Source organism: Drosophila biarmipes, chromosome 3R (genome assembly GCF_025231255.1).
Source record: "Drosophila biarmipes strain raj3 chromosome 3R, RU_DBia_V1.1, whole genome shotgun sequence".
NCBI classification, from domain to species: domain Eukaryota; kingdom Metazoa; phylum Arthropoda; class Insecta; order Diptera; family Drosophilidae; genus Drosophila; species Drosophila biarmipes.
In genome coordinates, this window is record NC_066616.1 from 8,142,616 (window position 1) to 8,154,819 (window position 12,204).

General features: G+C 44.9%; 3 protein-coding genes across 5 annotated transcripts; 2 read left to right on the forward strand and 1 right to left on the reverse strand.

Annotated features, from left to right (window-relative positions):
- Positions 1 to 81: 81 nt before the first annotated feature.
- Positions 82 to 687, reverse strand: LOC108031294 (uncharacterized). The gene has a single exon (XM_017104537.3). The coding sequence runs from the start codon at positions 538 to 540 to the stop codon at positions 133 to 135; it is 408 nt and encodes a 135-aa protein (XP_016960026.1). The 5' UTR covers positions 541 to 687; the 3' UTR covers positions 82 to 132.
- A 399-nt stretch (positions 688 to 1,086) lies between these two features.
- LOC108031735 (ninjurin-A) lies at positions 1,087 to 3,464 on the forward strand. 3 transcript variants are annotated; one of them, XM_017105419.3, is made up of 3 exons: positions 1,087 to 1,383; positions 2,177 to 2,353; positions 3,236 to 3,464. In XM_017105419.3, the coding sequence occupies exons 1-3, from the start codon at positions 1,348 to 1,350 to the stop codon at positions 3,431 to 3,433; spliced, it is 411 nt and encodes a 136-aa protein (XP_016960908.1). In that variant the 5' UTR covers positions 1,087 to 1,347; the 3' UTR covers positions 3,434 to 3,464. The 3 variants fall into 3 exon arrangements, with proteins under 3 accessions (XP_016960908.1, XP_016960906.1, XP_016960907.1); XM_017105417.3 differs by lacking the exon at positions 3,236 to 3,464 and adding an exon at positions 2,898 to 3,204; XM_017105418.3 differs by lacking the exon at positions 3,236 to 3,464 and adding an exon at positions 2,616 to 2,819.
- A 68-nt stretch (positions 3,465 to 3,532) lies between these two features.
- On the forward strand, positions 3,533 to 11,893 carry LOC108031734 (EH domain-containing protein 1). Its single transcript, XM_017105416.3, has 4 exons — positions 3,533 to 3,738; positions 4,566 to 5,782; positions 10,658 to 10,831; positions 10,896 to 11,893. Exons 1-4 carry the CDS (start codon positions 3,713 to 3,715, stop codon positions 11,099 to 11,101), a joined length of 1,623 nt encoding a protein of 540 aa, XP_016960905.2. The 5' UTR covers positions 3,533 to 3,712; the 3' UTR covers positions 11,102 to 11,893.
- The last annotated feature ends 311 nt before the right edge of the window (positions 11,894 to 12,204 follow it).

Genomic DNA, 12,204 nt, shown 5'->3' on the forward strand with positions numbered 1-12,204 from the left:
TCAAAAATAATAAATTTAATCTTGCACCCAATTAGAGAGGAAAAGAATGCTAAGACGAAAAGAATGCTAAGGCGAAAAGAATGCTGCAAACAACAATCTTAGCATATGCTAGTGCTATAATTTTCAAACACGTCATCTTAGATAACTTGTGACGCCAATTTTGGATGTATGTGACCCCATTGGAATGCTACCGCCCAGAAACATGCTCTTGCTCGGAATCAGGGGAAACACTATTGGCTGGCGGTCCAAGGTTCCAGCAATCGCCTGCGTCATTCGGAGCACGCTCTGGTCCAGTTTGATTCCGCACTTTCCCTTGTGCAAGTGGAAGAATGGCGGACAATGCACCTTGCCGTAGGGGTCGCGATAATGATCCCTGTACTTCTGGCACTCCAAGTAGAAGGTGTCAATCCTGTAGATCTCTCCCCGACTTATGGTGGCCAGATCGACGGCCTCGGGGACGAATTTCCGAATCATCTGCCGGTCTTTCTGGGACTTCTTTGAGACGTCCCAATATTGAGCCTCTGGTATGGGAAATTCCATGATTATATTGGGAATACGTTTGAACTAAATATATTTGAATTTCTTTCTAGTGTTTGTAGAACTTCTAACGAAAGCTACTAGGAAATTGTAACTTTCTGGGGAAAATCCGAAAGCAGTTGAGTTTAAGCCTACTTCAAGTTTGGTTTTTAAAGGTTTTCTTCTAAATTTAATTTAGTCTGAAAAGTGTTTGAATATGGTTTACCCGTCTGAAAATAACTTTTATGACAGATGATGTTAATGTATGTTTTTTTTTATTTATGCTTATATTATTTTAAGGGTGTAAGAATTAATGGCATTATAATTAATAACTAAGAACCAAAAATGGACGTCTGAGTATTTAAAAATATTGAATCACATTGACATAAAGGTCCGAATGTAGTTGATTCACATTTCCGGAAGGATAAACGAGTGGCTTCCCAAACACAATCAATACATTTTTTATTTAGTGGACTACCATCATTAGTCTGTTCGAAAACACTCTTTCCAGCTCTCTCTTTTTGGTCGAGTGTTCCGAAAGCCCGACTCACAGTGGGCAGTACTCTCTGGGTTGGATTTCCGATTTCAGTGCGCCGTCAGTGGTTTAGTCGTTTGGTTGTGCAGCGAAACCGTCTCCACGACAACGCCGCTCCAAGTATCAACGATTGTGTTGCCAATTTGGAGAGACAATGAAAACAGAAACAAGTTGAATTGAACGTTTTCGAGTTCTTTTGTCCGACTTGGAAAACTGACCCGAAGTGCGGCGTTGTGTGACCGAAACCAAAGCTCAAATTGAGAAATAAAACACAAAAACATCAAAGATTCATCATAATGGCGTCAGGTTTAGAGCGGGTAAACGAAAATGAGGTGAGTCCGAAGATATCTTCAGGCTTTATATGCCAAGCGCATATAAACCGACCTTGATCTTAGCCGTATATCCCTGTTCATAAATTATTTATTTACTCGTGCGAATAGGCACACCTCCTCCCTACCCATGTCCCCATTTCCATCCCATCCGTAATTGCCAGTCCATGTAATTGCCGCTGTTGTTGTCTTTGTTCCGACCGCTCGTGCAATTCGAAATTGATATGTGCCCGACTCGCTCGCCTTATGCACCTTAAAACTCCGATGAGCTGTGCGAAAAAGCATTTTAATTCCCACCGGTTGTTTGCTCTCGTATTGATTTTCTAGTTTCTAATTGCTATGACAATTATATGACATAGGAAACCCCCTTTAATAGTAATTATCCTTGTACCTATTGGAATTACAGTAAACACCTTTGTTTTTTGCAGAAACCTATTAAAAATGCTTGGCAGGTAATTGATTTTTGAGAAACATTTTTGATATTTATTTTTTAAACTAAAGAATTTATTTAAATTTTTTTCTGTGCATATTTTTTAACCCTTGCCCCCAATGTAAGCTTTTTGTAGGCCTTTTTTTCATTAGTGGGAGTTGTGATGTTCTGCTTTTTTATCAGCACAAGATCTAACATAAATGGCAAAACGATAAAGAACACTTTGAGTTCGAACTGCCACAGTCTTTCACTTTCCACTGGACTATTGCCCCGGCATCATGACATCTTTCTTTGAAAACGTATCCTTTGGTTTCACAGTGCTAATATAATAGATATAAATACTTCTCTTTTCCTTATCCTTTTCAGATGAAGGCCATGGATGCCAATCGGTATGCCACCAAGAAGACGATTGCACAGGGGATGTTGGATATCGCACTTCTGACCGCCAATGCCTCCCAGCTGAAGTACATCCTCCAAGTGGGCGAGCAGCACCAGTTCTACAAGCTAATGCTGATCCTGATCAGTCTTTCTATAGTGCTGCAGGTGAGCATATACCTTTACTCATACTTTTTATCCCGATTCTCGACGTGTCCTGCACAGAGAAAAACATTAAAAACGATTTGTCAATACCTTGATATCTTCTGAATTAAATGCCTTTCGCAAAGGTCCTTAAAGACATCCTTACAAAAATGGCTCTTTTGTTTCGTAAAGACTTAATACATCGTTATTTTAGAATTTAGATTCAGAACATTTTAAATCCAGATGACAATATGGGACTGATATTGTTGTGTTTTTCTCTGTGTAGGTTGTGTCCGGCGTGCTGAGCCTGTCTCTGAGTTTGCTGAGGGACTGTCGGTTGCACCAGCCAGAGTTTTACCAGTCGGCCAATATAATTAACCATATTCGCACGGGCTTCGCCTTTCTCACGACGATGATAAATCTGTTTATCTCGGCCTTTGATAATCGACTGCCCCCGTCACAAGGCGACTTTCTGAACAATCTCAACTAGGCAGTGGGGTGGAACAAGAAATGTCTTCAGAGGGTCTCTACTATCCGGTTCTAACGCTTTCCCCATCCATTTCGACAGCTTTTGGTGGGCATTCTGTTTGTGGTCATCGGAAGTCTCAACATAAACAGGGAGCAGGATCAGACGGCGGCGGTGATCCTGAACGACATCATTTTGGTGGTCGTGTTTATAATATCCGTGGTGAACGTTATCATATCCGGTTTTGGCATAGAGTACTCGTCACAGCCACTTAGACGCCTCGAAGAGCACGAAAAGACACCCTAGAAACTAGGAATCCAACGATTTACACCAAATTATACATTACTATTACCATAAGGCTAATGTACCCCTAGATTGTAAAAAAATAAATAAATGTATTGATGTTAAAGCACTGGATTTTTTCTTACCTTCGCAAACAGGTGGCTGCTGGAGTTTTGCTGATCATTCAGTCCCTGATCAACATGCACAATCCCAAGCAGCGAAGTCTGGGCTTCACCATGAACCACTTCATAGATGCCTTCATATTCCTGTCCGTGTTCTGTGACATTATGAAGATGAATTTTGGCATAGATCCGGCAGTTCCTTACAGCGATGATGCGGAGCTTCTGAAGCCATAGATTTTAAGAATCCCTATATCTAAGCTCTATTTTCGGCATCTATGATCGGCGTAGCCTGAGAGTTTTATTTAAGCTGACTTGAACCATTGTACATATCAATTTTTATCAAGAAAATCAAATTTAAGTTGATAATGTAAGCTGCGTTTTAGTATCACACACACAGGTTTACCAGATCAGAGCTAGTTGTTCAGAGTTTCGTTTACCCATTTGTGGACTATTGTTCGGGAGGCTATAAATTGAACGTATCCCCATTGGGTTTAATTGGATTATTTAGTCAAGATGCCGCGCCCAGAAGCGGGCGACAGGTGAGTTGTAATTTGAGTTCTTTAGTTTCGGGATCCCGAATTTCCCATTTGAAATCGATAACTTCGCGTCAGTGTGACCGTCGCGAAATAATCACTTATAAATGCCTTGTTACGCTTAGGGTATTCCCCAACCTCCTGAGTTGTTGCCTTTTAAAAGGGTGACCTGAGTTGAGTTGACATAAATTTAGTTTTCAATAATTTTAGAATGAGGCTTCTTAAATTTCAAGTTATTTTATAACTTTATATTAACTTCCGAAATAGTAATCACTGCTGATTAATGGCGTCGACATCCGAATATACTGATAAACACCACACAAATACCAGTGATCCAACCAAGTCTCTACTTTTTTTTCTCTAGAAAACTTACGTTAAAAAACCGAGTTAATGCCATAATTTTACGACTTTTTAACTGCGCCCTAGTATTTAGATAGACCGTATAAAATATTTTGGAACTTAAAGGGAAATATCGATCACATTCGATTAAATCCGAATTATTCATAGTGACCGCATGCTGTATTTTCGGTATATTTCATATATTTTGGTATTTTTCAGAGTAAGGTATTTGGATTTTTAGTTCCGCGGTCACACTGCGCCCTGTCGAATTCCAAAAATAAATAATACGTATACGTACGCGCGTGAATCATTCGCCTTCGCCACACATCCGACATCCCAGCGCCGCGCGACAATCGAGTATAGACACATAACATAACTGCCGTAGTTGGTCGAAGTCCGTAGCATCCGCGCCAGTGCACCCCCGTTCGATTCCGAGTCCGATTCCCTCAGTTATTCCGGTGGCTAACTAAGGACTTGTCTTTCGAAATGTTCAGCTTTTTGAAGCGCGAGAAGAACACCCAGGAGGTGGTGGAGAATGTGATCGGCGAGCTGAAAAAGATCTACCGGAGCAAGCTGCTGCCGCTGGAGGAGCACTACCAGTTCCACGACTTTCACTCGCCGAAGCTCGAGGATCCGGACTTCGATGCCAAGCCGATGATCCTGCTGGTGGGCCAGTACTCCACGGGCAAGACGACCTTCATTCGTTATCTGCTGGAGCGCGACTTCCCGGGCATCCGGATCGGGCCGGAGCCGACGACGGACCGCTTCATCGCCGTGATGTACGACGACAAGGAGGGCGTGATTCCCGGCAACGCCCTAGTCGTAGACCCCAAAAAGCAATTCCGTCCGCTGTCCAAGTACGGCAACGCCTTCCTGAATCGCTTCCAGTGCAGCAGCGTGGCCTCGCCGGTGCTGAACGCCATCTCCATCGTGGACACGCCCGGAATTCTCTCCGGCGAGAAGCAGCGCATCGACAGGGGCTACGACTTCACCGGAGTGCTGGAGTGGTTCGCGGAGCGGGTGGACCGCATCATTCTGCTGTTCGACGCCCACAAGCTGGACATCTCCGACGAGTTCAGGCGCTCGATCGAGGCGCTCAAGGGGCACGACGACAAGATCCGTATCATTTTGAACAAGGCGGACATGATTGACCACCAGCAGCTGATGCGGGTGTACGGCGCACTGATGTGGTCGCTGGGCAAGGTGCTGCAGACGCCGGAGGTGGCGCGTGTGTACATCGGTTCCTTCTGGGACCAGCCCCTGCGCTTCGACGCCAACCGGCGACTGTTCGAGGACGAGGAGCAGGATCTCTTCAGGGACCTGCAGTCCCTGCCACGTAACGCCGCCCTGCGCAAGCTGAACGACCTGATCAAGCGGGCGCGACTGGCCAAGGTGCACGCCTTCATCATCGCCGAGCTGCGCAAGGACATGCCGTCCATGTTCGGCAAGGACAGCAAGAAGAAGGACCTGATCAAGAACCTCGGCCAGGTGTATGATCGCATCCAGCGCGAGCACTCCATTTCGCCCGGCGACTTCCCCGACATCAAGAAGATGCAGGAGGTGCTGCAGCACCAGGACTTCACCAAGTTCCACTCGCTCAAGCCCCATCTGCTGGACATTGTGGACAACATGCTGGCCAAGGACATCGCGCGGCTAATGGAGATGATCCCACAGGAGGAGATGACGATGGTCGCGGATCCCGTGGTCAAGGGTAAGTCACTCACTCACCCCCGCCAGGAGCACCGCTTTGTCGCATACGTCACTTGATGCACTTGCTGTCCACCCAAACACGGAGGAACCACTCTTCCAGTAGAGATATTGAGAAATTTCTTGTTTTCCGCGAGCGTTTCGCTGGCGTTTTCGCTTTCCCATCGCACTGAAATATTGCGCATGCGCAGCGAGAAAAATTCCCCAGTTAACCCAGATATTGCCAAGCCAAAATGCGAAGAAAACGAGTTTTGCCAAGCGAGTGGAGTGAGCGGCTTGTACTTGGATATTATGGCTAGAGCTGGAGCTAGAGCAAGACCGCAGCCAAATGTATTTAATGGATACAATTACCACTGGCAGCGATCGCAAAAGCCGAGCTTTTCCCCGGCCCACATCCACAGCTTCCTATTTTCGCTGGCTGGCGAATTATGCAATGCCTGGCAACGTCTATATATAAGCCTATACTATATACGGAACATATTTGAGCTCTATAAACAAAGTGATAAGCCCCGAAAACTGATAAGGCGAAAAAGTCGGTGTCAGTTTAGCGCTTAGGCAACACACACGCACTTTCTGTGCAAAACTAAACACCGAGGTGGAAGCAAATGCCGCCGAGAACCACGTATATTCTGTATCTCTTGCAAATACTGGGCTGGCGACGTGATAAGCAACTACTTTGTACTTGAAAGTGGGCGCCAGTCGCCGCAGGGCGTGGCCCCCAAAGAGTTATGCATTTGTGTGTCAATAATTATCAAATTGCTTTCGTCATGGCAGGAAAAGTAAACCAAGTTGACTGTTTTCTCCTTGGCCAGATAAGATTCGTGGTTATGATGTAAGCATTGGAAAATATCGATAGCTGGGAGCACAGGGCTCGTTCCAATTGGGCCATGAGTCACCAGAATCGCGGCGAAAAATGGAAAATAAAACTAGGCGTACAGTTGGGCATGATAAATATTTCACACTCGAGTACCCAGTGCCGGAGCAGACGCATCCAGGCAAGCATGACGAGCACCACGCACTCGATTCGTAGCCAAAACGCCTAGCAAAACCAGTGAATTTGGGGAAGAATCAGGCGGAGACGGGGGCTGCGATGTAGTTAACCAGAGACTAGAGGCGCCAGGCGCAATTTAGTTGGCCCCACAATCCCGCCGAGATACTTAATTGAGAGCCGATGCAAGCTGACGAGCGAGCGACCGGTTCACTGTGACCTCTGCACTTCGTGCGTGGCCCAGAGTTCAAGGCCTAATTACACTTTCCCGCACACCTGTTCGCGTTCCCCGTGCATTCGTTAGTGGGCCAGTAAAAGCGGCTTGTTTGTCAACCCTTATCGGGTTGCTAGGCAATGTGCTTCGCCTGCGGCCAACTATTAGATAAAAATCAATGTAAGGCCGAGTCAGCATGCCATCGGCGGGGGTCTTATCAGTCTGGAAAGCCCAGTCCACGTCTCCTCGGACCAAGACTGAAGTGAACTCGCAGCCGGTCTTCTGTGATTAGCAGTGCTCTAATTTGCCCCAGCAACTTTGTATGCTCATTTCGATTATCAAAGTAAACAGTATAATTAAGTAATAAGTTCGCCACTATGTGGCTTCTGGCTAGTCCACGATGGTGGAAATTTTGAGCACTTTGGGCATAACTTATACAGTAAACTGGGAATTATCAAAAATGAGTAGCTACTAAGGTTATCAGCGTGACAATTGCCGCAAAACTTGTAATTATCACCAGCTTTGGGGATCATTGGATGTTATACAAGCCACTTATTCGAATCCGGTAACTAATATTATTGCTCATTGATATAATCATGTGTTTTGCATGCGCAAACCTTTTTATCGCTCGAATAAGGCTCTGTCATCAGTTCCAAATGGACTTTCTGTTTATTGGCACTCGTTATCGGCGAGTAAATGACTTCATACCAATGTTCCCTTCTCTCTAAAACTAAACCTAAACCGAAAAGCGTGTGATTGGATTAATTCTGTACACAGTCGGCCAGACAAGGAACGACGAATAATTATCTCTTAATAGGGAAGCCATTTAGAGTGGCAAAAGTAAACAATAAAACTTTGCTTCCAATATTTGCTGCCTTGTGAGAGTGGAACAATACCCTCGGTTCTGCTGAGGCGATTGTCCGGTGCATTTGTCAAGTGGCCAGCTGATTAAACAGAGTCCAGAGAGGCACAGAGCCCCAGAATAGTCCCCACGCCCAGCCGACGATCCCAGCATAACCCATCCCACCTCAGGCGATATACACAGCACATAGCTGGAAAGCCCCGAACCGGTTGCCGTCGGATACTCTTGATGGCGTTGGCAACCTGGGGCCGCGTATCAATTTGAGCTCCTCCGATTGTGACTTGGAACGTGTGGCACTAAGTGGCTCATCCTCCGCCTAATCCGCCGATGAATTCCCCGTGGGGAATGCGAAATTCAGTTGAACACTTGCCCGAGCGCTAAGTGCAGGAAGAAAGCATTTTACTATGATATATAGTTCGGGAGCCATCGCGTCCGCACAATGCCATTGTCCATGGCCGACGCCGATCTTTTCAGTTTGCCTTTTGGTTTGTGGACCACTTGAGTGGCTTTTTAATTTAACTATTAGCGCATTTCGCATGACCTTGTGCGAAAGCACTCCCCACACATAGGCGATTTCGTTTGTCGGTGGAAAATCTAAATACGAAACCGATCGACTGATGTCATGGGGATCATTATTTCACGGCGTGTGTCATCCGCGGTGTCTGTGCACATTACCCAAACGGAGTTAAACTCGATAGCCCCTAAAACCGAGGCGGCAAGTGAATGAACTTTCCGTTTAAATTTACACCAGAGCAGAGGGGCGCAGGAATTTCGGTGGGCGCACCCCTGAAAGAGAGGCGGAATGCGTTGATAAAGCGAATTGCGATCGAGCAGCTCGAAATCAAAGTCAAGAACTCGGGCCTCTAAATTGGTGCACTGGTCTCTCGATACTCGAACTCGCCGCCTGTGTGTATCTGTATCTCTGATTTTATTTTCGTTTTGTTCGCTGCACCATTTGCTTTTGTTGCCTAGCATTTCCGCTGTATTGTCTTGGACAAGTGACTCTTGTTTTCCGATTAGGCAGTCCAGCACCACCATATCTGGATGTCTCAATATGTAGTTTCGGTGGGTTTGCTAATGGAATCCACATTACCAGAGCATTTTGTCAGGTTTTCCGGTTGTCCGGTTGTCGGGTTGTCAGCTTCTGTCTTGAGTCACCTCCTTCACGTCAGTCACCGTACCAGCACATCTGAATCTGGGCTGGCATCACATGTTTAGCAATATGTCGCTAAATAGTTGTATACATATCTAACACGATCTTGCAGAAATCAGTTCTTCAGTTCGCCGTTCTTTTCGTTTTCGCCACTGGCCCACTAATTTATCTTGGTTTGATTTCCACGCCCGAGTCGCACTCCAGCACTCTCCAGCTGCCGCTCCTCCTCTGTCATGGTTCTTTCTCTCTTTCTTGCATACCCCAGAGGACTCTGATGAGGATTTCGATGTGGCCGAGGAGCCGGCCCTTCTGACCCCCGGCTCGCAGCGCCAGCAGTTCGCGGAGCGCTTCGATCGCTGGCTGCAGAATCTGCGCCAGCAGCAGCTCCGCCTGTTCAGCAGTTGCACCAGCCGGGTGGGCAATGTCGAGAACGACAAAGAAGCCGCCGCTCCTGGTGCGGATCCAGAGCCGCAGCCTGAGCCAGAGCTTGAGGCAGGGCTGGAGGCTGTGGATTCAGAGGCTGAGCTAGAGCACAAGCCTGATTCAGATCCTAATTCAGAGGCCGAGATCGAACCGGAGGCGGGGACAGGGATGGAAAAGGAAGTAAGCACAATCAGTACTTGTTATAGGCATCAGTGGTAGACTCAATCGCTCAAATTATAAAGAATAAAACTTCGAGGTCACACAACTCACAGACATAAGACGGTATGCAATCATACATACTTAGCATTACAATGAAACATCTTAGATTGTTTTTTGGAGTTATGAAATTGTGACATGATTACTCATTAAACTTAACACAGAAAACATTATATATTTATAAAGACCACTAAAGAATTCTTCAATTTTTAAGCAAAACAAAAATAACATTTAGGAAGCAGATTATAAATGATTCAGTCATATGGAAGAGCTACAGAAATCTCTCTAGTGCTAATTGAAATTTAAAATTTATTTTGAAAAGTTTGGGAACTTTGTTAGGTTTGTCAGAATGAATTTACAAGTGAATCGTGCGATAGCGGACTCGCATATGATTTATGGCTCGTTTAGCTAAGATTAAATTGAGAATGCGATCTTGATTTTCGAAATTATTCAATAACATACAAGAACCTTAGCATGGCATTGAGAAATCGGCCCTTAATATAAGAAATCATTTTATATGAGTATTGCTATTACTGAAGTCTAAAATTATAGGTCTTGGCCAACAAATGTCAAACATTTAATAAGGTTTTATGACTATGAAGTAGTATGGCCCTAAGCTCTCAGTCATGCCCCCGGAGAGCCCTTTTCAATTGCCGATGCGACAGCAAGAGGCCGCAAACGAATTGAGCAACTTCAAAAAAGTGGATTTAATTCGCGCTGGCAACCTGCACCGCCCATCTCAATTGCCCCCAGAATGCACCGCAATTGGCTGTTAAAGTAGCCGGCAAAGTACATGCTTAAGTCGGTCAGCCGGCCTAGTCACGATACGGCGATACGGCGGTACGGCGGCGACGTCAATTGGAGCCAAAACGATCTGAAGGTTTTAATTGCCTCAAATTGAATGTTTGTGCACGGCGACGCACCGATCAACTTAGATTACATGCTTAATTAATGCAAATTTATGGCGCACACACAGTATCTATCGACCAGCGGCTGACCTTTTCTCCTTTTCCTGCTCCACAGGTGGTGCCTTCGAGGGAGTCATCGACGACAACGTCTCACCCTTCGGCTACATGAAGGGCGAGGGCATCGACGCCGGCTACGGAGAGCACGAGTGGATCTGCAACAAGGACAAGCCGCGCACGGACGGCATCTTCAACAATCTGGGACCCGTCGATGGCAAAATATCCGGAGCAAGTAAGTGGCCTCTGATAGTGTATGAAGAGAGAGGGATACAACTAATTCGGTCATCCACTTACAGCTGCCAAGCAGGAGCTCATCAAATCGAAACTGCCCAACTCGGTGCTCAGCAAGATCTGGAAGCTGTCGGACGTCGATGGCGATGGCTTCCTGGACGCTGACGAGTTCGCGCTGGCCTTGCACTTAATCAACGTCAAGCTGGAAGGCTGCGAGCTGCCCACCGTGCTGCCGGAGCACTTAGTACCGCCGTCGAAGCGCTATGAATAGTGCCCTGTACCATATACACACCCGAGCACACCACCACCTCACACCCCAAGGAACACACATAGCGACCAACTCCTAGGATGCACTATGTTCGATTTGTTTTACTTTCAACCACAGTGCAGGCGACTGCCTTTTTTATATGTACTATACTCGTTGTGAACGCGCTAAACTGGGTATTAAACACACAAGTGGCAATGGCAAGCATTGCACCATATATATGAGATATCAAGATATCAATCATAAATTCGTAGAATTTACACAAACATAGCATATTTTTGGATAATATAATCGATTGTGGATCGAGTCGAGATGTAATGTAGAGTCGAGGAGGAACCAGCCTAGTGGAATAAGACAAGAGAGTGTGTGTTGAGCGCCCAAATGTCGTTGTTGACTTAAGGAAAGTGTGAAGAAACAATTGTTCAATGCCAATGAAAAAGCATGAAGTTAAACTGTATACAATATCTAGGTTAATGTCGATGTGCAGCTTGAAGGGCCATTCATTTGCAACCGTACCACTTTTATACGCAATAAATATATTTGTTGTTATATTGAAATTTAGAATTGGAGTACGTGGGCGAAGGCATTGTTTCCTGTATTTATTTTGCAATATTATTTAATTGTTTCAAATGCTCCCCGCAAGAATGAAATTAAAACGTTGTGCAATTCATATTTTGTTAATGCAAATTATAGCCTGTGCTTCGACTATTCTGTAATTAGTAAATTCTTGAATATTATTAATTGTGAAATTAACTGATTTTTAAATTGTATAAAAATAAAATAAAACTTTTTTGGAAATACCAGTTTTTGATTTACAGTTTGGGGTTTCGTTTCGAGGTTCGATGGGTTTGTAAGGAAAATTTTGAAATTCTACACTCAACCGATGAAGGAAATATTTTGGATGACTTAGATTTTACCAAACTAATTTGAGCTTGTTCCTTACTTTTTCAAATTTTTAAGAAATAATAAAAAAAAATCTAGGACAGTAATGTTTAGAACACATTACCTATGCATACTTTGGATAAGTAATATAACCTATAAACCAAATCTACCCTCTAAATGGAAAATATTAGGATACTATAAACTAAGCTAATGTTTATCCATCAATT

Coding starts and splice junctions, on each gene's coding strand:
- LOC108031735 (XM_017105417.3), top strand. CDS start 1,348: ATGGCGTCAGGTTTAGAGCGGGTAAACGAAAATGAG. Junction 1,384..2,176: donor AGCGGGTAAACGAAAATGAG/GTGAGTCCGAAG, acceptor TATCCTTTTCAG/ATGAAGGCCATGGATGCCAA. Junction 2,354..2,897: donor GTCTTTCTATAGTGCTGCAG/GTGAGCATATAC, acceptor CCATTTCGACAG/CTTTTGGTGGGCATTCTGTT.
- LOC108031294 (XM_017104537.3), bottom strand. CDS start 540: ATGGAATTTCCCATACCAGAGGCTCAATATTGGGACGTCTCAAAGAAG.
- LOC108031734 (XM_017105416.3), top strand. CDS start 3,713: ATGCCGCGCCCAGAAGCGGGCGACAG. Junction 5,783..10,657: donor CGCGGATCCCGTGGTCAAGG/GTAAGTCACTCA, acceptor CCTGCTCCACAG/GTGGTGCCTTCGAGGGAGTC. Junction 10,832..10,895: donor TGGCAAAATATCCGGAGCAA/GTAAGTGGCCTC, acceptor ATCCACTTACAG/CTGCCAAGCAGGAGCTCATC.